The sequence below is a fragment of the Magnolia sinica genome, chromosome 7 (genome assembly GCF_029962835.1).
Source record: "Magnolia sinica isolate HGM2019 chromosome 7, MsV1, whole genome shotgun sequence".
NCBI classification, from domain to species: Eukaryota; Viridiplantae; Streptophyta; class Magnoliopsida; order Magnoliales; family Magnoliaceae; genus Magnolia; species Magnolia sinica.
Window position 1 is genome coordinate 84476144 of NC_080579.1, and position 27908 is coordinate 84504051.

The 27908-nt window shown below is 39.6% G+C and overlaps 1 protein-coding gene across 1 annotated transcript; it reads right to left on the reverse strand.

The window, feature by feature from the left end:
- Positions 1-2641: 2641 nt before the first annotated feature.
- On the reverse strand, positions 2642-16016 carry LOC131251583 (MACPF domain-containing protein At1g14780-like). Its single transcript, XM_058252359.1, has 8 exons — positions 15682-16016; positions 10543-10784; positions 7008-7209; positions 6357-6431; positions 5651-5834; positions 4833-5002; positions 4658-4722; positions 2642-3417 (listed from the first exon to the last, which is right to left on the reverse strand). The coding sequence occupies exons 1-8, from the start codon at positions 15913-15915 to the stop codon at positions 2805-2807; spliced, it is 1785 nt and encodes a 594-aa protein (XP_058108342.1). The 5' UTR covers positions 15916-16016; the 3' UTR covers positions 2642-2804.
- Positions 16017-27908: the final 11892 nt, after the last annotated feature.

Consider the following 27908-nt stretch of genomic DNA (forward strand, 5'->3'; position numbering starts at 1 on the left):
ATTATCTTGGAATCTCATGAGTTCCTCGTCAGCCGTAAACCAACGTTTTCCAGAAGCCCTTGAAGCTTGTGAGACTAACACCTCGTGGACTTACAATGGTATTGTTGCTTTGGATTGGAGTAAGTTCATCCTCTCTACCCTTTTCTCCTTTCATGTTTTAATTTTGATATGAAACTTAGGGCCTTTTGGACTGAGAATCCTGAATGACAGTTTGCAATTCAAGTAAATTTGAATTTAACCACCATGTTGATTTATCTGTTGATTTGAGATAATGAGTAACCAATACACTCTCAAACATTCACCATGACTGCTTTTTAAGGGCCGTCATTGAGTATTTGTATATGTGGCTATGTAAGAAGGAGCTGCAATTTGGGTTAGGTCAAGACCCAATTGACCCAAGCTGAGTTTGGGTCGGGTTGGGTTGTGGGTGTCAAGGTCCTTGAACAGGTTTGGGTTTAAAAATGCCAACCTGATTTGAAATTGGGTTGGGTTCGGTTTGAGCTCAGGTCTACTGGGAATAGTCAGATGTATTTGGATTGGGTCGGTTTGGGTTGCGTTGATAGAGGAATACTGGTTGGGTTCAGGTTGGGCACCTAGGGTTGGAAATCTGGTCAGGTTGGGTTGCAGTCCTCTTGAGGTCGGGTTGACCCTCAACTGGTCAGGTTGATTTAGATTCATTTAAAAATCCATGGCCATTTTGGTACTACCATAGATCTCATGGTTGGAATCATCAAACAAAAGTGCTGCATTTGAATTATAAGCAGTAACAGATATATAGTTCAACATGATGATTGGATCTATTTTTTTGTTTATGCACTCAATCTTGATTGTCCATTTTCTATCCTATTGATCATATGCTTAGCTTATCTGATCGACATGATTTTTAAACCATGGGTTGTCCCTATTTGTATGAAAGAATGGATCATGCAAATTGATGATTGGCCTATCTGAGGACATTAGCCAAAATCCTTTTTTTTTAAAAATGTAAAAATGTGTGTGTCTATATATATATAGTCAATCACATTCTAGTTTTATATCTCATACAACTAATACCCACCCAAACATAATGTCTGCACATAGGTGCTTGTTATCGTATCTTCCCTAGTCACTCACTCATTTGAATAAGCTTAAGGGCTCATTTGGATCGTAAGTTGCTTTACATAAGCTACTTATACCTCAAGTAGATTATTTTAGTTTTGATTTCTACTCATTCAGCGGATAAGTGGATAAACATGTATTGGTAAATAGCATATTAATCAAAAGGTAGAAGAGTATGTTTGGTTTCTAACATTACATAAGTACTTATTCATTAATTTTGTTTGGTCCACCCTTGGTATCCATCGTCTATCATGTGAGGTTAATTTTTGATGTGGATCATTCATTATGTTCGACCCACCTTAGCCATGTACATAATATGAACTATCCGTCATGTAGGGCCTACCTTCAATGTGGGCTATCATCATGTGACGCCCACCTCTGATGTGGGCCATCCAATGTGCGGGCCCCACTGTTAATGTGGAACGTCTATCACGTAGGGCCCAACTTCCAAGTAGGTCATTCATTATGCGGGGCCCACCTTGGATGTGTATCATTCATCATTAGGGGCCAGCCTTCAATGTGAATTATCCTCATGTACACTATCAATGCTATTGTCCATCATGTGAGCCTCACCATTGATGTAAGCTGTGAATCATGTGGGCCCTACCTTTGATGTAGATTGTCTGTTACTCAGAGATGTGAGAGAGTAGAAAAGTTAAAAAGCAAGATTTTTTTGCTAATTGATAATTACTTTTGAAGTGGTGTTTATCAAACTAATTTATTTTGAAAAGTACCTTTTTAATCTAACATAAGTGAAAAAAAAGCTGAGTTAGAAAGTCATTTACGGAGCGGATTAGCTGTTACACGGATCACAACTCAGTAGGTGTTACCCTTATCATGTGGGGCCCGCCTTGATGAATTTGTTTCATATCCACGCCGTCCGTCCATTTTCTCAGATCATTTAAGGATGTTATCCCAAAACTTAAGCACATCCAAACCTCTGGTGGACCACACCATCGGAAAAAGTGGTGAATGACCACTAAATGCTTTTTAAAGGCCACAAAAGTTTGGGATCAAGCTAGTATCTGTATTTTCCCTTCACCCCGTTCTGGTTGACCTTATCAACGGCTTGGACGGCAAATAAACATTAAGGATCTGCTTACAGTGGGGCTTAGGAAGTTTTTAATGGTGACCATTCAATCCTCACTGTTTCTTGTGGTGTGGTCCACCTGAGATTCAGATATACTTAATTTTTGGAAAGGTGTATTAAAATGATCTTTAAAAACGAATGGACGGAGTAGATATATAATATATGATAAAGGTGGGCCCTACGGTAAGTGTAACACCCATAAAAGTAGAAAATCATTGATTTCTGAATATTTCTAGGCGTATGTCGCGTAAAAACAAATTCATGATCTTTTCTTTAAAATAATTGCAATTATACAATTGATGAGGAAAAGCTAGAAACTTGCAACTCCTGGACCCCACATGTGGCCTACATTATGTAATTTCAAACCGTCCATTGAGGATGGATCATAGCCTACTCACATTGGTTAATTAATAAAGAAAATGGTCAGCTGTCCAAATTCAGTGAGAGAAAATAGACGGTTAAGATCATCCAATCAAGATGGTGGCCATGATTTGGACAGTCCAGATTGGTGTGTAGTAGATGGAGTCAAATACCATAATCCAAAGAATTGTGGGGATGAATTTTGGGCGTATACACAGAAAGCCAGGAGTATAACCTTTTTTCATACTCTTTGCTCTCAAGAAGAAAAACTGAGAAGAGAGAACTTTACATGGAGTGAGATTTTCCCATTCTCCACATCTAACTTAGCCCCACTCACTAGCCAATGGCCTGGGCTATCTTGTGGGCCCTTACACACGTGTGAAGTATCCACAAACTTCAACAGCTTCTGGGCCTGGACGGGGGCCGGTGGGCCCGTCGGGTACACGCCCGAATCTACAATCACGATCGGGTTTTGTTTCTCATCATCCCGTTTAAACAACGAGCTGCCCGTTGAGGAGAAGCCCAACTTACTAGAGAAGCCCAATGGGCCTTGTTCCCAGATGGACCGGCAGACGACGGAGTTCGACACCTTGGTGAATAAGAGCCGTAGATGGAGGACATTCTTGGATTCATGGTTGGTCACATGTAGCTGGGCCCCACTGACGACAAATGCAGTGTCGAGGGAGTGGGCCCATGTGGGGTCGTATTTTACCGGAGCAATGCATACGTGGGAGAATTTCTTCCATTGCACTGGCTCGTAATATCTTTCGTTGGCGAGCTCGTCGGATCCTCGCCATATTGATGTGTCGTCGACCTGGTTTTGAAGCACTTGTGGAATGTTTGATAGATGCTGAAGGTGTATGGCTAACCTGCAAAGTGGGTGTGGAGGAGTCTTGTTGAGTGTCAGCTTCAGTGACTATTTTCCTAAGAGAAACATGCATGGTGGGCCTAATCAGAGGGTCCATCAGGTGGGCCCTATCAAGAATGGCTGGCAGTATGAATAGCACTAGGGGTGCACACGGTTCGGTTCAGTTCGGTCCCGTTCTGGGGTGAAACTGGAATGAACCATTCCCAATGGTTCTAGGAAAACTAGAACCGGAACGGACCGAATTGGAACCGGACTGTAAAACGGTTCAGTTCTACGGCTCTGGGCTTTTTATAATCCAGCCCAATTGCATGGTTTTTTTTTAATAATTCAGCCTGAGCTCCTCTACTGAAAATTTTCACAAAGAGTAATCTTGTCATGGTTTGTTTTTATGACCCTTTCGTGTTCCCAAAATGATTTTGCTGCTAATGTCTATTCGTGTTGTGATCCATTTGATGAATGGTCTAGCCTTTTATATTTAAAATTTTTAAAAAATATTTATTGACCAAGGGTCCGGTTTCAGGTTCGGTTCCAAGATCCGGTTCACAGTTCGGTTCGGTTCGGTTCAGTTCTACAGAACCCCAAACCAAGAGCCGAACCGAACCAACCGGTTTTTTGAGTTTCGGAACTGGAACTGAAATCGGTGCACTTCAGAACCGGACTAAACCGTGCGGTCTGGTCAGTTCTGGTCTGGTTTACCGGTTCTACCAGTTCCTTGTGCACCCCTAAATAGCACTGATCCGACAATCTTAGCTGTTCGATTGGATTGGGTCGGCCGTACCTGTTTTTACTAAGCTGGCAAAAAATTCTAGCCCAAACTCAAATCCATGAACTATCACTCTGTGGCCTGACCCAATCCAACCAGGCTCGACTGACCTGACATAATCCACTACGGCCCAACTTAGGTTTAAGAATGGAACATGAGCCTAGGGGTCTGCCGATGGGTCGGATTCGGACCAGATCAGGTCCAGCTTGAGCACGACCCATTTACTTAGATGGGTTACATTTCTAGCCCAAGTCTGACCTGGGACCCATTTAACTTAGCCAGAAACCACTACAAAAGTGGGTCAGGCCAGTGGACTAGTGGCCCAACTGGACCCATGGCCACCCCTAAAGATTGGCCCACCAGATGGAACTCTCAAACTGAGATCAGGCCCAGTTGCACGGCGTGTAAAGGACGTAATTGCACCAGCATGACCCGATCGAGCTCTTTTACCAAATGCAAAATGGCGAATCGGGCTTACCTATCGCATTTCTTGCCCTCCAAGTACAGTCTCATCCCCGTCACCGGACTTCTCCCGACAACGACCTGAAATAGGAATTATCTGGAATTTCAGGTGAGTATAAAAACAATGAAAAATATTAAAATAGTGCATACACTGAAACATGGAGTATGTTTTGTATTCCAGAGTAGGGTACCTGAGCTGTGCTGACATATAGCTTTGGGCCCAGGAAGTTGAACTGGAGAGATGGAGTTGCCATGGCCTTGTTTGTAGGTGGGCCCAATGGGAGGTCACTGTGGACTGGGGCCCATATCTTGTGTGCTTGAAAGTCCAGAAAGTATTGCAACTCAGCTATAGGTGGCTTGTCTGTAAACAAATATTTTTTAAAATTAAAAATTAAAAATAAAAAAAGTCACATATGAGCCGTTGATTCAAGATGTTTAGGCATTGGATTAGCAAAGCTCTATAGTGGCGAATCCTACGACGAAGACATTAGGCCCATCAAAATCGAGATTCAACTTAAATTCTAATTATGAGAGATCCTCTATTCAAATGGACCATCATACGTTGTAACATCCAAGCCGTAAAGACCGCTACGTAAAGGTAAAGGTAACGGTGGCAATCACCATATGTTACCATATCTTACGGGGATCGTATCGGTCGTAATAGCTGTTACATAAAAAATGACCCGTTATAGGACAGCCTGTTGAACCTCCCATGAAGGCTGTAATGGCTCTATGTCGGTTTATTATAGGTTTATTATAGGACCGTATAAGTTTTTTTGAATATTTTAGTGGAAAAAAAGAAAAAAAAGAAAAAAAGAGAGAGAGACCGTAACAACTGTTACAGAAGTTATAATAACTGTTACAGTATATATCGTAAAGATAATGGTGGTAGCCATTACAGTTACAACTATTAGATTACCTTAAAACGTACTTATCATAGTATATTTTGGTAATATATATATATAATCTTCGGAGCATTTTGGTTTGGACGGTGCAGAAATCGACTTACACCGTAGGTAGAGATTGATGGCATGTGATAAGAAGCCATTGCCAGGGACATCTTTGAGTAGAGAAGTGATTGGCACAAAGTTGAAGTTGATCACATCAGGCATCGAAGGGACGGTCAGGAGCCATTCGCAATGGCTGTCAACGGTTGCATTCCCTCCCCTTTTCGAGCATATGATTGTAATTCCCTGGAAATTCAAATACACATAAGAAAACATATATTTGGTGGTATGCAAGAAGTGTGTTTGGCCAGTATTGGTGAAGTGTGTTAACCTTTACTGACACTTATCAGTGAATATGGTCATAGATCTAAACCGTCCATTAGAATGGCCTACTCTCAGATATGCCATGGACTGAAATTTATATTGAGTGGACGGTCGAAACCATGACAATTCAATTAATGGAGAATGTAGGTGATGTTTTGCATGTTTCAAACCGTTAGATTGATTTTGAGTTTTGGGCATGGCCCATCCAAGAGATGGTCGTTGTATTGGACAGTCCAGATGTATGGTCACTCGAGTTTCAGTGGAATTTAACACACATTCACCAATGGTGTGAAGGTTCAAGGACTCGGACGAGTCAACTCAGTGTGAGTTGGTAGCCAATCATTTTTCTCACCACTCTACCCGTTTTCTATTGTGAGTTTTCCACAAAATACCAAGTCTTTAAACCTTGCAATTATCACTAATTGAGGTTATTTTGGGACGTACATCTTTGCTGGACACGGATCGGAAGCTATCGACGAGCCCGTGCTGCGGATCAAAGACGTTGAAAGCTTCTGGAATCTGTCCATTGATGTAATGTATCAACACCAAGAAAAAAAAAAAATCAAAATTGGTGAGAGAAAAATCTTTGAACTTTTAAAGGAAATTATGTAAAAGAGACCATGTATGCTTTTCTACATTATTAGGTCTTAAGTCCAACCGGTTGGACCAAAATTTTCCGTCCATGCAGCAAATAACTTCTAATCTATGATGTGTTCAAGACATCCAATCCTTCCAATAAGTTGGTTCTACCATGAGGATCACCTTGGACAAAAATCAGCTCATCTACTAATCAGGTGGGCCACACCATAGAAACAATGCCTAGTCATTGATAGATTATAATAGATTATACAAGTATGGCCCACTGATGAGTGGATGTGTTGTTGATTTTGCACAAATCAACGTTTATGATGAGGAAAACCTATTGGATGGGTTGGATGACATGGTTATTTGCTAGGTGGACAGTGAATTATTTTCCATTGTATAGAGATGTGATGGGTTGTATGTGAACATTTTCATTTCATTCATGGGTGTGTGTAAAAGAAGTGTATATGGGTTTTTCAGCATATTATAAGAAAAAAAGGATTGTAGTAAGACCTTGTTTTTCTGTCCCTTGGTTTTCCAATGAAGGGGAGAGAGGGTGCAACTCCCAGTAAAAATCTCATCTCCAAGCTTATCTAAGTGTTTTTTGAGCTCAGATGGTTGTAAGTTGGACGACTTATCTTGCCTCAAAAACACCACATCCTGACCGCCCACAGTCACACCCACTATGATGTGGGTCCCATATGTTTCAATGAACCTGTAAATGCAGATTAATTAAGAGATGATAAATAATCAATCTTATGACTACTCTATTTCAATACATATTTGGAGGAAATGGTGGGACCCAATGACATGATGTTGTGGACCGCATACATGCGAAGTACTCGGTATGCAATTAAAAGCACTACAACTTATACTAGACTGAAAGAACTTAGCAATTAAGACCTATGAAAACCTAATCCCAACTTAACCAAAGCCATAACCCTAGGACTTGGACTTAGCCCAGACCGCTAAGGATTAGTACCACGGGTGAGGGAAGAGTGTAAAATAATAAGAAAAAGATCAACATCTTCCTCAGGTGATTAAGACCTTAAACCTATAAGAAGAATTCTTGAGTTCACAAGAAAATAAGAAAGAAAATTTAAAAATTTATATCGAATAATGCATATATAATATTTTAATTACACCACTAATAAAGAAAAACAAAACTCTAATTTAAAATTATCTAAAATACCAAAACTCTTCTAAAAATTAATTTCTTAATTCTAGTAAAACCCTTATAAAGCCTAATTTGTTAAAAACAAAAAATTTAAATAAACCTGAGTGAAGGAGTCCTAGCATGATTACAAACAAATTTTAGAGAGTTGGAGATCCTAAAACTCAAAAAATAAAGAGATACAACAAAAATTAAAATGATTAAAAATAGTACATTTTTCTAAAATTGTAATTTTAAATATAAAGAGTGTGTTTTCTTGCAAAACGGAGGTATATAATTTGTTATGAAGTCCAATTGACCACAGAACCATCATTACATAAAGATCGATAGGTTGTGTGTTTCATAAAAATGCCTGAATCAAAAATTATAATTTAGTTATGGTCCACACTTCAAATGATAATTTCTCCTTATCTAAAATTAATTTCTTTAAACCAGACATATATGGAGTTTAATTACACCATGCCCAACGTAGAACTGGGTCATAATGTAATAAACTAATTCTGCTTTCATTTGAGATTTTTTTTTATTCAACATAGCAAAAAATGTATCGGTGGCCCGACTAAACTTAAACCCGAATGAGTTGGATGAGTTGCTGAGTACCAAAAAAAATAAAATAATAATAATAATAAAATAAATAAGAGTATAGAGCATTGTTTTTTTAGGTGAAGTGTGGACCCAAGGGATTTAGAGTCCATGGAATGTGTCTACATTACGTTGGTCAAACAGTGGAAGAATCCTTTGATCTATTTTTATTGGAACGTACACGAAACGCTACACGTTTTTTCGACACCAAGCATCAAGAAATCTTTCTGATTTGGTCCTGACTTGGTGTTTTATTGTTATTATTATTATTATTTTTGGTGCAGTTGGTTGTGAAAGATATCACAATATTTCATGATATTTCACGAAATTTGGTGCAACCGAACACACCCTTTACTAGCTAATATTTAAATAATAAAAATGTCAAAGAACAAAAAATGCTAATATTCCTGTGTTGAGATACAAGTGTAAGTTGAATATGGGTTATTGGTTTTTTTTCTTTCTAACCATCCATTTTCCTCACATGAGTGTGGCCCATTGGATGAGTGGATTGGCCTGATTATGTGGTTGGAAAATGGATTCATCATGCCTAAATCATATGGGATGGGTGATCCTAACCGTCTGATCAATAGGCTATATAAAGCTAGGGAATACACATTCCATAAGAAGAGGTTCACTGATTGAGCAAATAGACGGATAGGATCATTTGAAAATAGGCAATGATACATTCTAGATAACACAAACTAATTGAACGGTCTAGATGGATGGGAAATGTTGAGCTGTCTATACCCACAATGTTAGTTTATTAGCTTATCCACATGATCACTCCTTTAAAATACGGTTGGAAGGAAGCAATGACCAAACTACCCTTTTGACCAAATCATGTGGCCATGTGATGGGCCCCCCATGGAGGAGAAATGTCAACCATCATCCATAAAAGTCAAAGTTTGACTTTGGCAATTTCACTCATTGTAACATGAGAAATCAACCGTAATTATCATAAGCCTGAACTGTGTGGGGCCCACCGTGAGGTGTGAGTGACATCCAATCCGTTCATTAGATGCATCTTCAACGGTAGGTACAGATCCCAAAATCTAGTCTTATTCAAAACTCTGGGTGGGCCACACAAAAGGGAACAATGGAGGACATTGGAAAAGGCGACGCCCACCATAGAAACATCCAGATAGAATGTGGGTCCACCGTGATGTGTATATGTCATCCAACCCAGTCTCAGGTGGGACCCACCAGGATGAACGGACATACCAAACCCAAGCACTTCAAAATTTATGTGGGCCGCAGTAAGTGAAAATATATATAGGGTTTGGTATTACTGTACATTGCTCCCTGTGGTGTGTCCCACCTGAGTTTCTAGTTAAGGAATATGCTTGTGATGTACGGCCCATGAGGATTCTCACCAGATGCACGGTTTGGATTCTACGTACCCACCACGGCTGCTCCCACATGGACGCGGTTTGGCTAGTGACGCTGCCACCAGCTAGGTGGCTAGTGGTCGGTGCTATGTGGACTCCATCATGATGTATGTGTATTATCCACTCCGTCCATACATTTTTAAAGATACTTTCAGTGCCTGATCCCAAAAATGAGGTAGACATGAATCTCAGGTGGACCACACCATGGGAAAACAGTATTGATTGAATGTCCACCATTGAAAACCTTCCTTGGGGCCACTGTAATGGTTATTTGACATCTAACCTGTTGATTAGATCATCAAGACTTGGATGAAGGGAAAATTATATATCAGCTTGATCCAAAACTTTTGTCGCCCCCAAGAAGTTTTTAACGGTGGGCGTTCAATCAACACTGTGCGGTCCACCTGAGATTTGGATCAACATCATTTTGAGGCTCATCCCATAAAATGATCTGTAAGAATGGGTGGACGGCATGGATGAAACAAATACATCATGGTCGGTCCCACAGAGCACCAACCATAGCCAGTGGCCAGTGGCAGGGTCAGTAGCCAATCCGTTTTCCTCCCACATAGCTCGAATATACATTCAAAAGCATGTGATAATTTATGCTTCTTAATCATCAGGAAAAACGTGTGAGAGATCCTGGCCATTCATCATGTGGGTACCAAAAATCAGGCCAGTCCACCCATCAGGCAGACCACACCTGTGCAAGAAAATGGGCAGTTTAGGAAAATAAACGAAAAATGTTCTACATCTGATGAATGCATGTGGCCCACCTATATAACTTCAATCAGTCTGACTTTCATGCCAGACCATTTTCATGGTGGGCCCTACATGATAAACATCCCAAATCTCACACATATCTTATGTTGGCCTACTCATCAATGTTTATCAGTATACATACCTGGCCAGTGCATGAGGTTGCCAGCTCGCCGGAACAGCGTTTCGGACATGATTGCTGAGAACAAGAGGATATCTGTTGATTTGAAGATTGAAGAAGGAGATGAAGTAACCATCAAGAGCCAAGCATTTAGTGTCCGACGCGTCCTGGGCCCACGTCCCACTGTTGAATCCAAACATGACGTTGAATAGTCCCGTCGGGATCTTCCCCGGCAACGAGCTCTTATGGTTGAACAATGCCGACATCTACAACGACGACGATGATCCGTCAGCAAACCTTTTAGCTTTAATTTTTATGGTAAAACATCAAACACCCGATCTCAATCGCGGCTTGAATCTTGATGGGCCATGGCACACCAATATCTCCCACCACCATCTATCGCGGCTTGAATTTCGATGGGCCATGGCACACCAACATTCTAAAAATGAGTATGGATCTAATACAAAACTTTGCAATGTGTCTAGGTGCATGTCTGACGTAGGGATGGACATGATGAGGTCGATTCTTCGAATCCATGTGGAGAGATAAAAATATAAATAAATTCTAAATAAATTGATTGATGGTTTAAAAAAAAAAAAACTAGTTTACAATTCCTTAAATAGTGATATGAACTCTAGGAAGAAGTTTCGGAATCAAACTCCAACTCAAACTCTCTAAAATAGTAACTTACTATATATAGTAAATTTATTATCTATAGATAATCATGATTTCTACTAGACCTCATGGTTTTCGCTAAAAATAGTAAGTGTCCTATTTGACTTAACCATGTTATTCTCGTAAATTTTCTAAGTACCTTTCATGTTGGACACAACTCCTAAAGCTCAATTGATTAAAAGTTATGATCAAACTAAAACTTATTATAATTATTAAAAACAGAAATAAAATGAATTTTTTACCATCTATCTGATGGAATCTCGCAAATTTGGCATAGCCGGGTTAGTTGGCTAAAGTAGTTTCGCCTAGCCGAAAATCATAATGGTACGTTGACTGACTCATTCCGGTTTGCAAGATATGTCTGTTTTAAGGTTCTAACGGTCCAGATCACTTCCGCCTCCGATCGAGCCTTCTCTGTTCCATCTTGGCCATGAAATTGTCCACTACCAGCTCTACATCAATGTCTAATGTTTACGTGCATCTATATGCATTTAAGTTTGTCTGAGTGTGGTCTATGTATGTCTAAGTCCGTCTAAGTAAATTGGTGGGACTGAAAGTGGATGGTGGGAGATGTTTAACAACCAATCTCAACGGTAGAATTTGGATAAGATGAGTGGGACACATGAGGTCTATTACTATGGAACTCAAAACAATCCAAACAAACAGAGGCTGTTGTGGACAAAGTATGGTCTAAAATCCCACCAGTGACACAATCATAACCACCCAATTGGTGGCAACGAAATCGAAGTAAACTTCTAATGTAGAAGTGATCAGAACAAATTCAAATGGTTAGGATTGGTCGATAAGCATCAAGAGTCCACATCTTCTACACTCTGGATTCCTTTCCAACTATCTCAAGTGCGAAGGAGGATGAGACATCACAGCTTTAAAATGGTGGTGAACTATCACCGGGCCTGCTGTTATTTTATCCTGGTTTCAGGAGTTTACATGATCTCATTAAGAACCATTAAAAAATAATAATAATAATCCGTACAGGTGAGTTATATACCACATGAATTGCCGACGTGGATCACCTGCCAAACCCTTTTGACAAGAAGTTACTGTGCTAATTAGTTATGTGAGGTGATGTTTGTGAGAAATCCAACCTGTCCATTAGTTTTATCCGATCATGTTAGGATATGAGTCAAAAAAATGAGGTAAATTGGAATCTCAAGTAGCTTGCGCACAGTGAGGATTGAATGTCCACCATTGAAACATTTCGTGAGGCCAAGGAAGTTTTGGATGAGCCTAATAAATTTTTAATTTTTAAAAAAATCCTAGTAAAAATTATCTTATAAACAATTTGGATGGATTATAAACATCGCAATAGGCCATTGAGAGGTTTCAAGGATGGGCATTTTCTTATTCACCTTTGGCTCATTTGAGTTTTTGATGTATTTTATATTTTAAACTCATATCCTAACATGATATAGAAAAATGAAGTGTTTAATAATGATCAAATTACCTTAACTCACTAATCATAGGATTCTTCTATAACCCTAACATACACTAATTAAAATAAATTATTACAGAATTATTTCTCTCTTCTTCTTTTTTTTTTTCTACACATGCACCTGCCACACACCCACGCACGATTATAGTGGGATTGCACCACCTTTGGGTTTCAAACCCAAGACCTCGTGTTGAAACTCCTTAGAGTCTACCACTCGGGCAAAGATTGGAACCTCAAAGTATTACAGAACATGATTTACTTATAACTCTAGGTTTGAAATTGCCTGATGAAAATGAGTCAGTGTGCATTCACTAAACCAAAAACTTCCAAATCATTTTAAACATTTTCCTACATAAAATGATGATTTAATCCATTTAACTACATCTGATGAATGTATATAACATCTTTTCACCCAGTGACATTAAGTAATTTAAATTCTAATAAAATTAATTTGCTATTTTCACATGCGCTTGATAGATAATGGGTCTGTAAATCACTTCAGATAAATTACTCCCAATGCACCATCTGACAAATATACAAGTCACTTTCTAATTAGTCTATGTCCAACCTTACATGTGGACAACATTGATCCTGTTAAGTCATATCACGAATACTGTGATGGGACCACTCCCAAGCCATCAATGTTCAAACATGTACTTGATTCATTGAACCAAACCATTTTGTAGACTAAAAATTAGAGAATATTTGGGCAAGAGACCTAATCGTCCACCATATTTGTGGAATAAGCTCATTCTACGTTGCAGTGCGTGGGGCCCACCGTTGTGTGTCCATGACTATAATTAATGACATATCTCTTTTTTTGAAAATTACTAGGGTTGGCAATTGGTCAGGAGATTTTTTTAATTTTGAAGATTTCTCTTGTTATTATTGGAAAACTCTTGCTAAAATAAAATTTAAATATTTATTATAAATTAATTACTTTAAAGCCCCATTGTATTTTCTTTTAAGCCTTCAAATCAGACGATCCACAATTCATATGGGCCATGCCACGTAAAAATAATGTGTAAAAATGATAAAATCACATGGTGTGGCCCACTTGAGTTTTGAATGAGGTGGGGGATTGATACTAAACATGTTGTCGAGCATCTTATGAATGGATAGGATGCTATGTGGGTAGGGTGCACACAGAATCTAGAAGATTTTGATGGGCATCCCCATCCCAACGGTCCCCTGTGGTGTGGCCCACCTGTATTCTAGATCAGGTTGATTTTTTAGATTCAAGGGTAACTTGAAGGGGCCCACCTTCTGGATGGCTTAGATGTTTCGCTTACGTGACGTTGGGCCCCACACAGGAAGGATCCAGCCTCTTTAGATAATCTTTATTTTCTCTGGACCTGGTCTCCTTTCAGTGTCAAATGAAAAGATCCAACGGCTGTACGAGAAGTCATGATACAACTAGTTTTTTCTTTTCTTTTTTTTCTCGGCATGTCATGTGTAGAATATCCCATCCATGCAAGAGGTGGGCCCCACTGTGATGATCACTTGGATCCGGTGTTAGATTCGGATACTGGTTTGGTCTATCTGATGAGTGGACCGTCCAGATTTTAATATCAAGCGATCATCATGGTGTGTCCCACCTTTTCTACGGTCAACATACTCTACAAATAGGACATTTTAGATTGGCATGATTTTAAGTGACGTGGGCCACAGTTTTTTTTTTTTTTTAAATCAATATCAGAGAAAGGGTAACTTCTCACTTCCAAATAAATATTAAAAAATAAATAAATTATAATAATATGAAGAGGCTAAGTTAACTGTTTGCTGACTAACAAGGACAGCAAGTTTGTACACGTAGGACCCACGATTAATTTATCCAAGCCATTAATCGGATGGTCCCATCATAGATGTACCATATCAAAAATCTCTTAAATGGGAAGATCCTAACCCTTATCGTGGAGTATTGTTTTTTGTTTTCCTTAACCGTGTATTTGTATTTACAGGACATGGGTTGCCTGCAGCGCCTGTCATCAGGATGTAGGTGCTTTATCCACACCGTTCATCCGTTTTTCCATCTCATTTTAGTTCCTAAACATGAAGCAGATCCAAATATAAAGTGGACCACACCACACGAAACAACGGGGATTAAACACCCACCGTTAAAAAATACTGTGGGCCCACAAAAGTTTTGGATCAAGCTGATATTTGTATTTTCACTTCATCCAGGGCTGTGTGACCTTATGAACAGGTTGGATGGAAAATAAAAATTACAGTAGGCCCTAGGAAGGTTCAACGATTGGCATCATTAACCCTTCTTTTTCCTATGGTGTGGTCCACTTGAGCTTTGGATCTACCTCATGCACTGAAATCAGCTGAAAAAAGTGATGAACGGAGTGGATAAAACAAATACATCATCACGGTCGGTCGAAAGAGCTTGAGCCACTTAATGATGCAGGAATGTCAAAAATAGAGATTTTAGAGTCGACCAAGTGTAGAGATTGTGAGAATCAGATCAATGGCCTGGATGAACCAACGGTGGGCCCCACATGTACAATTTTTTTAGGTGGAAATAACGAACTAGGCCTCTAATATTAAAAATAGAGAAAAAAGAAAAGATAATAAAAAAATATATATCTTAAAATCAAATTAGAACCCGTTATTGGACAAAAGGCATCCATCTATCCCACCCACCGTAGCAGCCTATCAAACCCACCGCCCCATGTGCCTACGTGGCATGAGAACGTGAGATCCAAGCCGGACATCAAGTGGGTCCCACCATATCCGCGTTCCCAGACCTAACTATTAGGATACTAAATGGACGGTGGATCAAGCATGTGGGTGTCCTACACTAATTAATTATCAGGACACTCTACTCATCACGTGGGCCATGATGGATCGACCAAGCGGACGGTGGAGAAAAACTTGCAACTGACCAGTCTCATCTTTTGGTCAGACCATGTACATGGTGGGGCCCACTTTATGAACGGCTTCGATCTTACAGATGTACCCAGAGAGAGAGAGAGAGAGAGAGAGAGAGAGAGAGAGAGAGAGAGAGAGAAGAAGAAGAAGAAGAATACCTGATTGAATTCAAGAACGTCAGATTGGTAACGGATACGATCTCCCTTATCGCATTTGATGTCGATGGACACATCTTTCAACGGTCCGAATCCAGGCACAACAATCTCTCTTCTTTCACTCTCATCTATCAAAACCAACCTCTTATTCCCTTTGCAAAACTTCAACCTGAAATCATTTGTTACATCGAATCCTTTACCCAAACAGTTCACAGCTTTCTCCACAATCTCATTCATCTCTCTCTCTCTCTCTCTCTCTCTCTCTCAGAGAATGTCAAAAGATGAGTATTTTGGTATGTTTGGATTCAAATATAGATTGTATAATATCGAGATAGCCAGTTGAAAGTAGGGAAAAAAACAAAGAAAATCGAAGTAGGAAGATTCCTTCTCTTCTTCCATCTTCGCAATGCGTACACGCGTGTATAAGGAAGATTACGTATACGCAACATTAGGTGGCAATGAGCCGCCAGGCACAGCTATTTAGTGGCTGGGATTTGGCCCCTAAACTTGGCCTCAGGGCCGGGCCGGGCTTGAGATATAGGGCATGTACCTGGCCTGGCCCGCTCTTTGACCTAATCCCATCATCAAGTGGGCCACCATCATGCAAGATAAGCATGTACTGTTTAAAGACACTTGTAGTCATTCCTGTTAATCATATATGTGATGCTTATTGGATTTGGGACATGTTTCAATGAATCAACCCATTTATGTAGTGGGATTTACGAGACACCTTAAAAGAACTTTAATTGACTATTTTCAAATCATTCATCAATTAAATCTTTTTCTTTATATGGTTGGTTGCATGGCCGCCTTTTTAAACCAATTAGGAAAAGATATATGCGGGAAATGGTTCTATATGTCGTCCAGCTCATGGGAACTTCTCATGAGGTCGAGTTGTGTGGGCCCTCCCATGATGCGTGTCAAACATCTACCCCATTAGTTAGATGCACCATTTGAAGGTGGGACACGGGTTTAAAAATCAAGTCCATCCATGACATGGGTGGGCCACACTACATACAACAGTTGAGAGGGGTTACCCTCTCATTAAAACATTCATAATCATTTGTTGGGCCCACCAAGATGTGGTTCACAAATCCAGCCCATCCATTATATGTATCCCACTTGGATGAAGGGTCAAGCCAAGTTTCAGATGCATCCAAATTTCAGGACCCCACCAAGTGATTTTTTATGTTTTAGGCATGTCTTCACATAATTTTAGGTGGTATGGCCCACCTGAGTTCCGTATACAGCTGATTTTTGGGATGTCCCATAATTTAAAGGGAACTCATCAAATGCATGGAGTTGATGTTCGACACGCATCACGGTGGGCCCCACACAGATTGACCTCATAGGAAGTTCTCATGAGCTCGACCGTGTAGAACCATTTCCTTATATATATATATATATATATATATATATATATATATATATATATATATATATATATATATATATTGCTTTCAGATCATCCCTGTAAAAATGATTTTACAAACAATGTCCCATAAACATCATAGTAGGCTTAGGGAAGTTTCAATGGTAGGCATTTATATACCCACTATTAGGGGTGTACATCGAGTCGAACAAAGTCGAGCTAGCGTCAGATCGGCCACTAGCTGGCCTCAGCTTGAACTTGGCTCGGCTTGGTCCTCAAGCCTGACTGGCCAGCTTAGCTCGATTCGATCAGCAGCTTGGGCCAGTTCGAGCCGAGTTCACCTATGCAGCATTTCCACAAACACCTAGATTGCACCTTCAAAATCCCATTGTATGTAAAACAACAACAAAGGTTTTTTTTTATGTATTTTATCAAACACCTTTTAAGCAACATAAAAATCAAGAAAAAAATGGTATTTGTTTTATATACATACTTTCCTTCCCACCGGCCACACTTTGTCGAGTTATTTCATCGAACACTTGGTGAGTAACATCAATATCAAAGTATCAGAGTCACCAAACTGGTTCAATCCGAGTCGAGTCAAGTTAGGCCAGCTTGAACTCAGCTCGAACTCATTTTCAAGCTCAAAAAATCAGCTCAACTCGGCTCGAAGTCAGCTTCAAACCGACTCGAGTCGAGTCTTGGTTTGTGTACACCTTTGCCCACTAATACGTGCAGCTCACATAGATATTAAATTTACATTATTTTTAGACCAAGGTCCTAACATAATGTACAGATGAACATGATGAATTTCCCACAAACATCACTGGCACCACTTAGCTTTCCGTCCCAAGAAGGTCCTTAGAAAGCCTTTCTCAGGGAATGGCGTTGGTCTAGTCCACGCCACAGCCAAAGGTTAAAGGACTAGGCCATCTCATCCAACCCTGCATGTGCCCTGTGGCATATAGTAACAAGATCCAATGCATCCATCATGTGGGTCACTATTTATAAGTTAAAACCACCTGATGGATGGCTTGGATATCGCACGTGTCCACCAGGCTGGCATATTGATCAGCGAGTGGGTGGTTTGACTTTTACACGCGCTTATAGCGAACTCCCCCTCTTTGTTTTGTTTTCTGGTAAGCTTTTGACCGTCCAAGTTTAATTAGCACCGCACACGCACTCTACGCGTAGCAGACGTGCCAGGCAGGATGTAGAGCCGGTGCACGTGGAATGCAGGCAACCGTCAACACGTCGTGATGCATGATCATGAAGGACCGCTCATCAGGTGAAAACTACTTGTAATCATGGATCCGGGAGCCGATTAGGTGAGGCCCGGGCCTCATCCAAGCGGGCAAGACCCGCCAGATAGATTTGATTGAATCACCCATGTCGGTCGACTACCACCGAATCAACTTCAAACATGCTTTCACGTGGTCCTCTTTGATAGAAGGAGATCTGAAGTCTACCGCTATGTACTTGTATTATATCCAAGCCGTTCATCCGTTTTTTAAGCCGATTTTATTGCGTGAATTCAAAAATTACATCAGATCCAAATTCAAGTGGACCACACCATAGAAAACAGTGGTGATTGACCGCCCATCATTAAAAAAATTCTTGGGGGCCACTAAAATGTTTATCTGCCATCCAATCTGTTGGTAAGGTCACAAAAACCTTGATGAAGAGACCACACAAATATCAATTTGATCCAAAACTTTTGTGGCCCACGAGATGTTTTTAATATTCAATCACCATTGTTTCTCTTGGTGTGGTCCACCTGATATTTGTATCTTATGTCTTCTTGGGGTCGTCCCTTAAAATAAGTTGTCTAAACGGATGGACAGCATGGATATAATACAAATATATCACAGTGGGCCTTGAATTTAGGTATCCATCCACCCTGGTGGACCGACGGATCTATCTAAGCGGCCACGTGACCACTGTCATGATCAAATCTCACCCTTCAGTACCTTATCTGTTGGGTGAGAGAAGTGTGTTTCCTGTGTCAAACTTTGAAATTTGGCATTAAGTACAGATATCCTGATTTTAGTTCCGGAGTGTGAACTTAAGAAAATGCGTGTATGTATTTATTCATATTCATATCTATATTTATATTCATTTTATATATAAATAATTAGGATAACTTATTTTTATTTTTAAGTATAATTTTAAAATAGTATCAACTATATAAGAATTATATAAATCACAATAAATTTAATATGTAAGTATCAAATGTATAAACTTATAAGCCTACGTACAATATATATTGATTTTTTTATAAATTCAACATGTACTATAAATATAGGTTTTTTTCTAAATTCAACATATACTGTAAATATAAGTATCAAATGGATATGGTTATAAATTTATCGGATCACCCTAACTGCAATATATGTTTTATCTACATCATATGTTTACCTTTTTCTAAATTCAACATGTACGGTAAATGTAAGTATCAAATGGATAAGGTTATATAAATGGATCACCTTAAATGTAATATATGTTTTATCTATGTTATACATTTATATTTTTCTAAATTCAACATGTACTGTGAATATAAGTATCAAATGTATAAGCTTATAAGTCTATCGGATCACCCTAAATGTAATATATGTTTTATATATCTACATTGTACGTTCGTTTTTTTCAAATTATTTCAAGTCATCAGTCCAAAAACAAGTCTGATCCAAAGCACAACTCAACCACACCACAAGATTATTCTCGCCGTTGAAATATTCCTAAGGCCTACCTAGTTAAATAGAAAACACAAATATCAGCATAATCCGAAACTTGTGACCCAGAAGAAGATTTCAACTATACGCTTTCAATTCCCATGGCTTCATGTGGTGTGGTCCACTTGAGCTTCGTATCTGCGTCATTTTTGAGCTTGTGGGCTAAAATGATTAGATAAAAAGGATGGACAGCGTAGATAAAACACATACATCACCGTGGGCCCCACGGAGTTCGATCATTTTGGGTCATTGGCCCAAACATGAAGTGAATCCAGATCCAGAACTCAAGTGCACGTCACCACAGGAAAAGGTGGGGATTGAACCCCCCACCGTTGAGAACTTCATGGGGCCACAGAAGTTTTGGGTAAGGCTGATATTTGTATTTTCCCTTCATACAGATCGGATTCACCTTATGAACGGTCTGGATGGCATATAAACATCATGGTGAGCACTGGGAAGGTATAAACGGTGGGCCTCTATATCCACACTATTTCCAGTGGTGTGGTCTACTTGAGCTTTGGGTCTGACTCTATGTTTATGGCTTATGAACTAAATGAGCTGGGAATTAGATGTACGGAGTGGATGAACACGTACATCACGGTGAGCCCCACAGAGCTTACGGTTGCAGAATCCGCGCCATTCATTTATCTTCCGAGTTATGACTTCCTATTTTGAACGTGGACCATTGACTTTTTTAATGGTACAGATCGGACGGCTAGAGAGCCACCAATACTTTAAACCGTCTATTTGCAGAGTACAAATTGGAAGGCTGTGATTATCCTATCGAGAGGAATACCTTGTGGCGCTCAACGTACCAATGGTTTAGATCGCTTAACCATCGGCGCACTGGTCCGAGTGTATAAAATAAATAATAATAATAATACTGATAAATAATAAAAAACTGAAACACGCGTATGCTGAGCATATCCTCGATCGAGGACCATATAATTCCTGCACCAAAAGTCCTTCTCTCAAAGTTTGTAAGTAGAGTCGCGAGAGTATGTTTAGGGAATGATCACATGTTCGAACCTGTGGTTAGAGCTCGGCATGGAACGACTCGACTCGCCTTGACTCGAACCGAATGGGTGACTCAGTACAAACTGAGTAGGCTTCACCTAATTCAAACTCAAAACCAAGTCAAGTCAACCACCCACCACCACCACCACCCTCCTCCTCCTCCTCTCTCTCCTCTCTACTCCCTCCCTCATCTCTCGATTCCACTTAGTGCCAACTTGACCTAACTTAGTACTTCTGAGTGGGTTGGCCTCGGTCTGAATCAATCTCGACCAGACCTGGACTCGGATCGAGTCAGGCATTTTGAACTCAGTATTGAGTCAGATCAAGTTCGAATTAGGCCTATTTCAAATTCAAATCGAGTCAGGTCAACCCTAACTCAGTCCGACTCGACTCAATGAGCTCTACCTATGGTAATGATGGCACTCTTCTACAAGATCCTTAACATTCATCAGATGAATTTTTCTGCGATTGGGCCATTCCCAGATTTGATGGTTAGGATGATCGAATCATTGTGATTATTTACTAGCTATAGCTTATGCATGTGGAGCGCGCTTAATGAACGGTCGAATGGGGGGATCCGCCCCATCCATCAGGTCCACTGCCTCATCTTCACCTTTGAACCCAAAAATCAGGTCGATCCAAAACTCGCAAAGGCCGCACACTAAAGACATTTGGGATGGAAACAACAGTGTGGGGCCCACTGTGGTGCTTAAATCCATCTAATCCATTCATACGATGTGCCTCGTTAAGATGCATCTTTCAGAACTCAGGTGGGCCATAACATGTGAATTTATGCTATTCATCATTACACCATGGTGTGGCCCACCTTAGTTCTGGATTTTTAAGATCTTTGGGATCAATGCAAAAAATGGAGTTGTGCGGCCATGATTTGTCTGTCTAATCATTTAATCTTATTAAAATCAAATTTGCAACTTATAATTTAAGTAACGTAATTTATATTTATTTTTAAAATTTATTATACTAAGATAAAATATTTTCTTTTTTAGTTAGTTTTTCATTTTATATTAAAGTGGTTTCCTATTTTGACTGTAAAATTGAAAAATGAGAGATATGCATATGTAAGAAAGGCCAGTCCACATGAGGTGAGAAAAGGAGCTGAGAGATGTATTTAGATACTCCCAACAACCGAACAAACACCAATCATTGTAGCGTTTTTAAAGTGGCCCTCTAAACATAAGAAAAACACTTAAATTGGATATGTAGAATACATTTAATTCAAATTAAGCCGTTGAAATACTGCGTATAACAGTTCAAATGTCTTATGAATAAAAAATTATGCTTATTTAATTATCTAATTATTGAATTACCCAACATTTATTTGACGGTTGAAAATGAAACATATCTAGCGGCCCACTTTTAAGAAACTGTTATATGGCCAAATATAGTTCTAGAATTTGGTTTGTTTAAATCAACTCAACGTATTATATTTGCATAATTTGAGAGTGGGTGCAGCACAAAGGACATCACTAATGGGCTTGTTTGGATAGTGAATTACAATAATATTGTAATATAAAAGTGCAATCATTATATTTTTTGTAGTATTTGTTTAAACATATAATTCAACACATGATTTAATAATCAAATGTAAATATATTAGGAGACGAGCAGAGAAATTAGTAATCATTACAAATTTATAATACATTGTAGTAGAAATTTTTTATTTACATATATAAATTATTATATTTTTTCTGTTGATTTGATTTCTCAATAATATAAAACTATTATTATTGTACTTTTATCGTACTTATCCAGATTTAAAAATTACTTATTAAGAGAGATATTGTAATTTATAATCACTGCATTTTTATATTTCATTACCGTAGTAATTTACTGTAGACATCAAAGGAAATGATGGCATGGGTTGAAGCTGTGCAAGGCTAGGTAGAAAACATCAATGATGGCAATGTGTAATCTTTGCTTTTTCTTTAATTTTAGTTAGTTTCCTTTTGTCCTAACTTATCATATGTGTATGACATACAAATCATTGATCATCTGGGCCCACCATGAAGAATAAATGATGCAAAAAATCAAACTTATCCACTTATCATGTGGACCACACCATATAAAAAAATAATGTAAAACCATCAACCTAATCCAATTGAGTCGTGTATAATAGAGACCTTCTCATCAATGTAAAATCATGCATAGGGCAACTGCCTAAGCTTTTGAATGGCTTGTGTTGCAGTGTCTCTTCATCCTTGTGGGGGAAACAACTGATGAATGAGCCGGATGACATATTGGCAACATGGTGGGCCCCACATTCCTTCTAGAAGTTTCTCATGATGGGCGTCCCCCCTCCCAGTAGCCCCCATTTAATCAACGGGCTAGATGTCACTCATACATCATGGGAGCCCCCATTTAATCAACGGGCTAGATGTCACTCATACATCATGGTGGACCCCACAGAGCTCGAATGTAACCTAATTACGTCGGTTTGAAAGTGTGTGATCATGCTCCGTCAGTCTGACGTGCACAGAATTTTTGGGTCACTGAAGAGCACCAAGGATTTTCTATTCTATAACAATGCAAATTGACATTTGGTTCCACCGTCTAATCACCCTTGGATTGAATCATGAAGTCTTTTTTGGCCGTTCGTACAAAGTGCAAGAAAATCAACATTTCTTATAATATAAGAAGTCAAGGTTAATTGCCTATGCCTTCCAAAAAACGTAGAGGCAGCTAAAGTCGTACATTCCCCAGTGTGAGTTTGCCATAGTCCTAAATTATGTCTGGTGGGCCGTACGCGTGTCATGGTGGGTCGTTTTATATATGGAGCATTGCCTGAAAATGACACTGAGTGACGATCTAATTGCCCCTTTAGTGGGCAGCAAATGGACACAGTTGATGGAAAAGGATCAGCGGTCAAAGATTCAGCGTCTGATATTCAATGGTTGATACTGTTAGAACGGTGTAATTCTGGACAATGGTCCATATACGATGGGCACCCAATTTCGACGGTTTGGAATGACATTTGTTGCATCTTATTTCTGACTATTTTCGAAAAGTCATTAAGAGGGTGACATATGGCATCGCATGAGGATTAGGAAGTGGACCAGAAATCTTCAATATACTTAGAGCATTTTTTACAAGATTATAAGTGGTGTGTAAATTTAGTTTTACACGTAAGGGGATGGTCTCTAGAATATTGAGTGAGAGAAATAAAGTCTTGACCGACAGAAGAGGAACCATCATGAAAAGAAATATAATCAAAGAAATATCTAAATAAGAGAATGATATATAAAAACTTTTCAACTATCATAACTGTTGCAATAATGAAAAAAAGATCTAAAAGAATAAGTTGTAACAAAAATCTATAATTAGTAAAGAAAATCAACAACGCAAAATATCTCAAAAATCTCAAAACCAATCCAACAATACAATCCAATATATCAATTAATTTTTTATCCCAGTTTATCATAGGAGTAGCGATAATCTAATAGTGGTAATTCTTAACTATAATATTTAGTTGCAATACAAATCTACGTTCATATTCTAAATTTGTCCTTTATACTATGTCACACAGTCAGTTTAAGAGACACATTTTTACAGTTGCTCCTAATGACTGATTGTGAGTTTTTCGTTTTGCTTGATTGCACTGATATTATAAAAGTCTTTTCTTATAGAAGCTACAAAGATCTCCGGAGGACGAACCCTACCCTCCTATTATCGTCTGATCATTATCAAATTCTGTAGGTGGCTGAGTAAGGAACTGACTTCTCAGAATTTGGTCATATGTGTTCATCTTAGACGTATTTACTTATTCCGGTGCTTAGCATTGAAGTTGAATGGTTTAGATCGAATTGCTATAATTATTGTCGCATGCCAACACACACTGCACATGACAAAAAGCAAACCGAAGTATCAACAACATATATAATTCTTCATTCCTTATTCTAGCACAAATTCCTCTGGTCAGCCCTTGTGAGATACAAGCTAAAAAAAAAGCTACATGGGCCCCACCATGATATATGTGTTTTATCCATGTCACCCATCCATTTTTCTAGCTTATTTTAAGGCATGAACTAAAAAATGTGGCAGATCCAAATCTCAGGTGGACTACACCACAAGAAATATTGACGATTGAACAAGCACCATTAAAACTTCATGGGGGCACAAAAGATGTGGATCAAGCTGATATTTATGACTTCATTCTGTGTGACCTCATCAACATGTCATTAACAAATAAACATTACAGTAACCCCGAGGAAGTTTTTAATGGTCGGTGTAAAATCACTACTATTTCCCATGGTGTTGGTCCACCTGATATTTGGATCAGAAGCATTTTGGGGCTGATGCTCGAAAATGAGCTTGCAAAATGGATAAATTGACGTGAATAAAACACATACACATGGTGGGCTTGCAGAGCTTTTCCAAAACCCACTTCCACCCAAATCCACTTGGTAGTTGACGTAAAATGGCCCCAAGATTGGCATTATCAGAAGATCAAAGTTGGTAAATTAAGTCCACATAAAATGAACGGTAAGACAACAAAGATTTTGTTGTACATGTCATATGCTCTTAATAGGATGGCTATGTCCATTAATGCAAGGGTGTTTTCACCTCGAGCTCGAGTTGGATAGCCTGTGGAATGTGGGGTCACAATTGGGATGGGCAACACATGTGAGGCGGAATCCATATGATGTGGGGCCCATGAGGTGGCAGAACCCATGTAATTTGAGGCCTGTGTGAGTAGAGGTGGGCACCGAGTTGAGTCAGACTAGATTAGGTCCAACTCAACTCGATCCAGTTTTTGTAAGTACCTGACCCGAACTCAATCCGATTCGGGACCGAGTCTAGCAGGGCTGACTCGATTTGAACCGATTCCTTGTTGGCCTGACCTAAACCGAGTCTGACTCGATAGGGATACCTAGTCGGATTGAGTTGAGTTTGTCCAGTCGATTCGAACTGGGCTAAGTCAAGCCGAGTCGGAGACTCTGGTACTAGTAAGGAAACAGGAGGGAAATCGGGAGAGAAAGGATGAGAGAAAGAAAGAGGGAAAGAGAGGAAGTCGGCTCAGGCTGCAGTGCCGCATAGGTTCATCTAGCAGCGCCGGCTCGGGTAGGGTTAGGGTTTGGGTAGAAGAAGGGTAAAGTTTTTTTTTTAAAGTAAAATCTGACTTTATACTATCCGATTCCAATCCAGATCAGATTGGATCGAATTATTACATGACCCAAATTCAACTCAGTTTGGCGTCCTATCCGAGTGGGTCTACTCAATCCGACCTGACCCTAGCTTTTGGTTCGGGTCGGATCGGATCCGACCAGTTCTGTCGAGTTGGATCCGACGAGTCGGGTCGGATCCTGCCCACCTCTACGCATGAGGTGGGTGACTCATTTGAGGTGAAACCCATGTGATTTGGGGCCCACGATGGGAATTTGATTAATGACCTAACCAAATGGATGCAGGGCCTGAGCTATGAGATAAAGAAATTAATTCGCCCAGTTTGAGATTTTAGAGTGAGTGGTTAGTTGTCTTGCATCAAAGTGGTATTAGAGTAGGAGTTTAAAGTGGTTAGTTGAATCTGACTTAGTTTTGTGTTCATATCTTAATATGATCTGAAGAAATTGATGAACCGACGGATTTCTCATAAAAATCTCAGTGAGACTCACCTAACTTCCAACCATCAAAATTTCTGAGCTGCAGCTAGGGGTGTACATCGAGTCAAACCAAGTCGAGTTGGCCTCAACTTGACTTGGCTCGGCCACTAGTTGACCTCAGCTCGAACTCGGCTTGGCTTGGTTCGGTCAACAGCTTGGGCCGAGTTTGCCATTGAGGCATTTCCCCAAACACCTGGACTACACCTTCAAAATCCTTCTGTATGTGAAACAGAAGCAATGGTTTTATAAGTATTTTATCAAACACATTCTAAGCAACATAAAAACCAAGAAAAAAAAAAGGATATTTGTTTCATGTGCATACCTTCCTTACCACCAGCTACACTTTGTTGAGTTATTTTATCAAACACTTGGTGAGCAACATCAATGGCAAAGTAACCGAGTCATTGAATTGGTTCGATCTGAGTTCGATTCGAGTTGGATTCAATTTGAGTCGAGTCGAGCTGGGCCTGCTCGAACTCATTTTTGAGCTCAAAAAATCAGCTCAACTCGGCTCGAACTCAGCTTCGAACCGAGTCGAATGAGCTTTTTCGAGTTGAGTCGAGCGAGCTAACCGAGCTAGCTCGGTTCGTGTACACCCCTAGCCGCAGCACAAGCAAGTGGCTTCCGCCCCAACCATATATTCAAGTTTGTGTGGGACCCACAGTGATTGCATCCCACCCATCTAGATGCGGCCCCACATATTAGACATGGATCCCAAAATCTATCCTGATCTAAACTAATCAGGTGGCCCACAGCAAAGGAACAACGGGGGATATTGACTAGGGGAACGCCCACCATAGAAATTTCTGATGGAGTGTGGGGTCCACCATGTTGAGTGTATGAAATCAATCAATCAATCCAGTGCACCCCACCAGAATAAAAGGACACCAAAACTCATCCCATTCCAGTACTCAGGTGGGCCAAACAGCGTGAATACATCTTCTCACGGCTGACTGTACGTTTCTCCCTGTGGTGTGTCCCACATGAGTTTTGCATCATGATTATTCTTGGGATGTACGGTGAAGATTAGGAGTCCCACCAGATGCACGGTGCGATTCTACATAAACATAAGGGGTGGACCCACAAAGCTCGAACTTCATGTCATCATCTCCAAATTTTTTCCACAACGAGAGTGTGAAAGAGAGAACAAGTTCCCATTCAATCTAAAATCAAATCCACCATTTTCCAATAACGGTTTTGATAAGGTACGGTAACATCTTACCACATTACCGTAGGGTGGCCATTTTCCACATTCCTGGTTGCATCTTTAGAATGATCTGAACCGTTCATCTTCTCGTTACGATCACGTAAGAGCTATTCTCACAAAATTAAACTATATTGATTATTCTGATCACTAAATCTTGAAGTTGAATATGATCCGTTAATTACTAATCTTCACATACAATCATCCATTCAACAACTGCTTCTTTTTGTGGCCCATATATCATAAATTGTAGAATATGAACGGTTCATATTATCATTTAAGATCAT

What these genes read in the sequence shown, in the direction of transcription:
- LOC131251583 (XM_058252359.1), bottom strand. Translation starts at nt 15,915, where the DNA reads ATGAATGAGATTGTGGAGAAAGCTGTGAACTGTTTGGGTAAAGGATTC. An exon ending in ACGTTCTTGAATTCAATCAG is followed by an intron (nt 10,785 to 15,681) that starts GTATTCTTCTTC and finishes TCGTCGTTGTAG; the next exon opens with ATGTCGGCATTGTTCAACCA. An exon ending in GAGGGCAAGAAATGCGATAG is followed by an intron (nt 3,418 to 4,657) that starts GTAAGCCCGATT and finishes CCCACTTTGCAG; the next exon opens with GTTAGCCATACACCTTCAGC.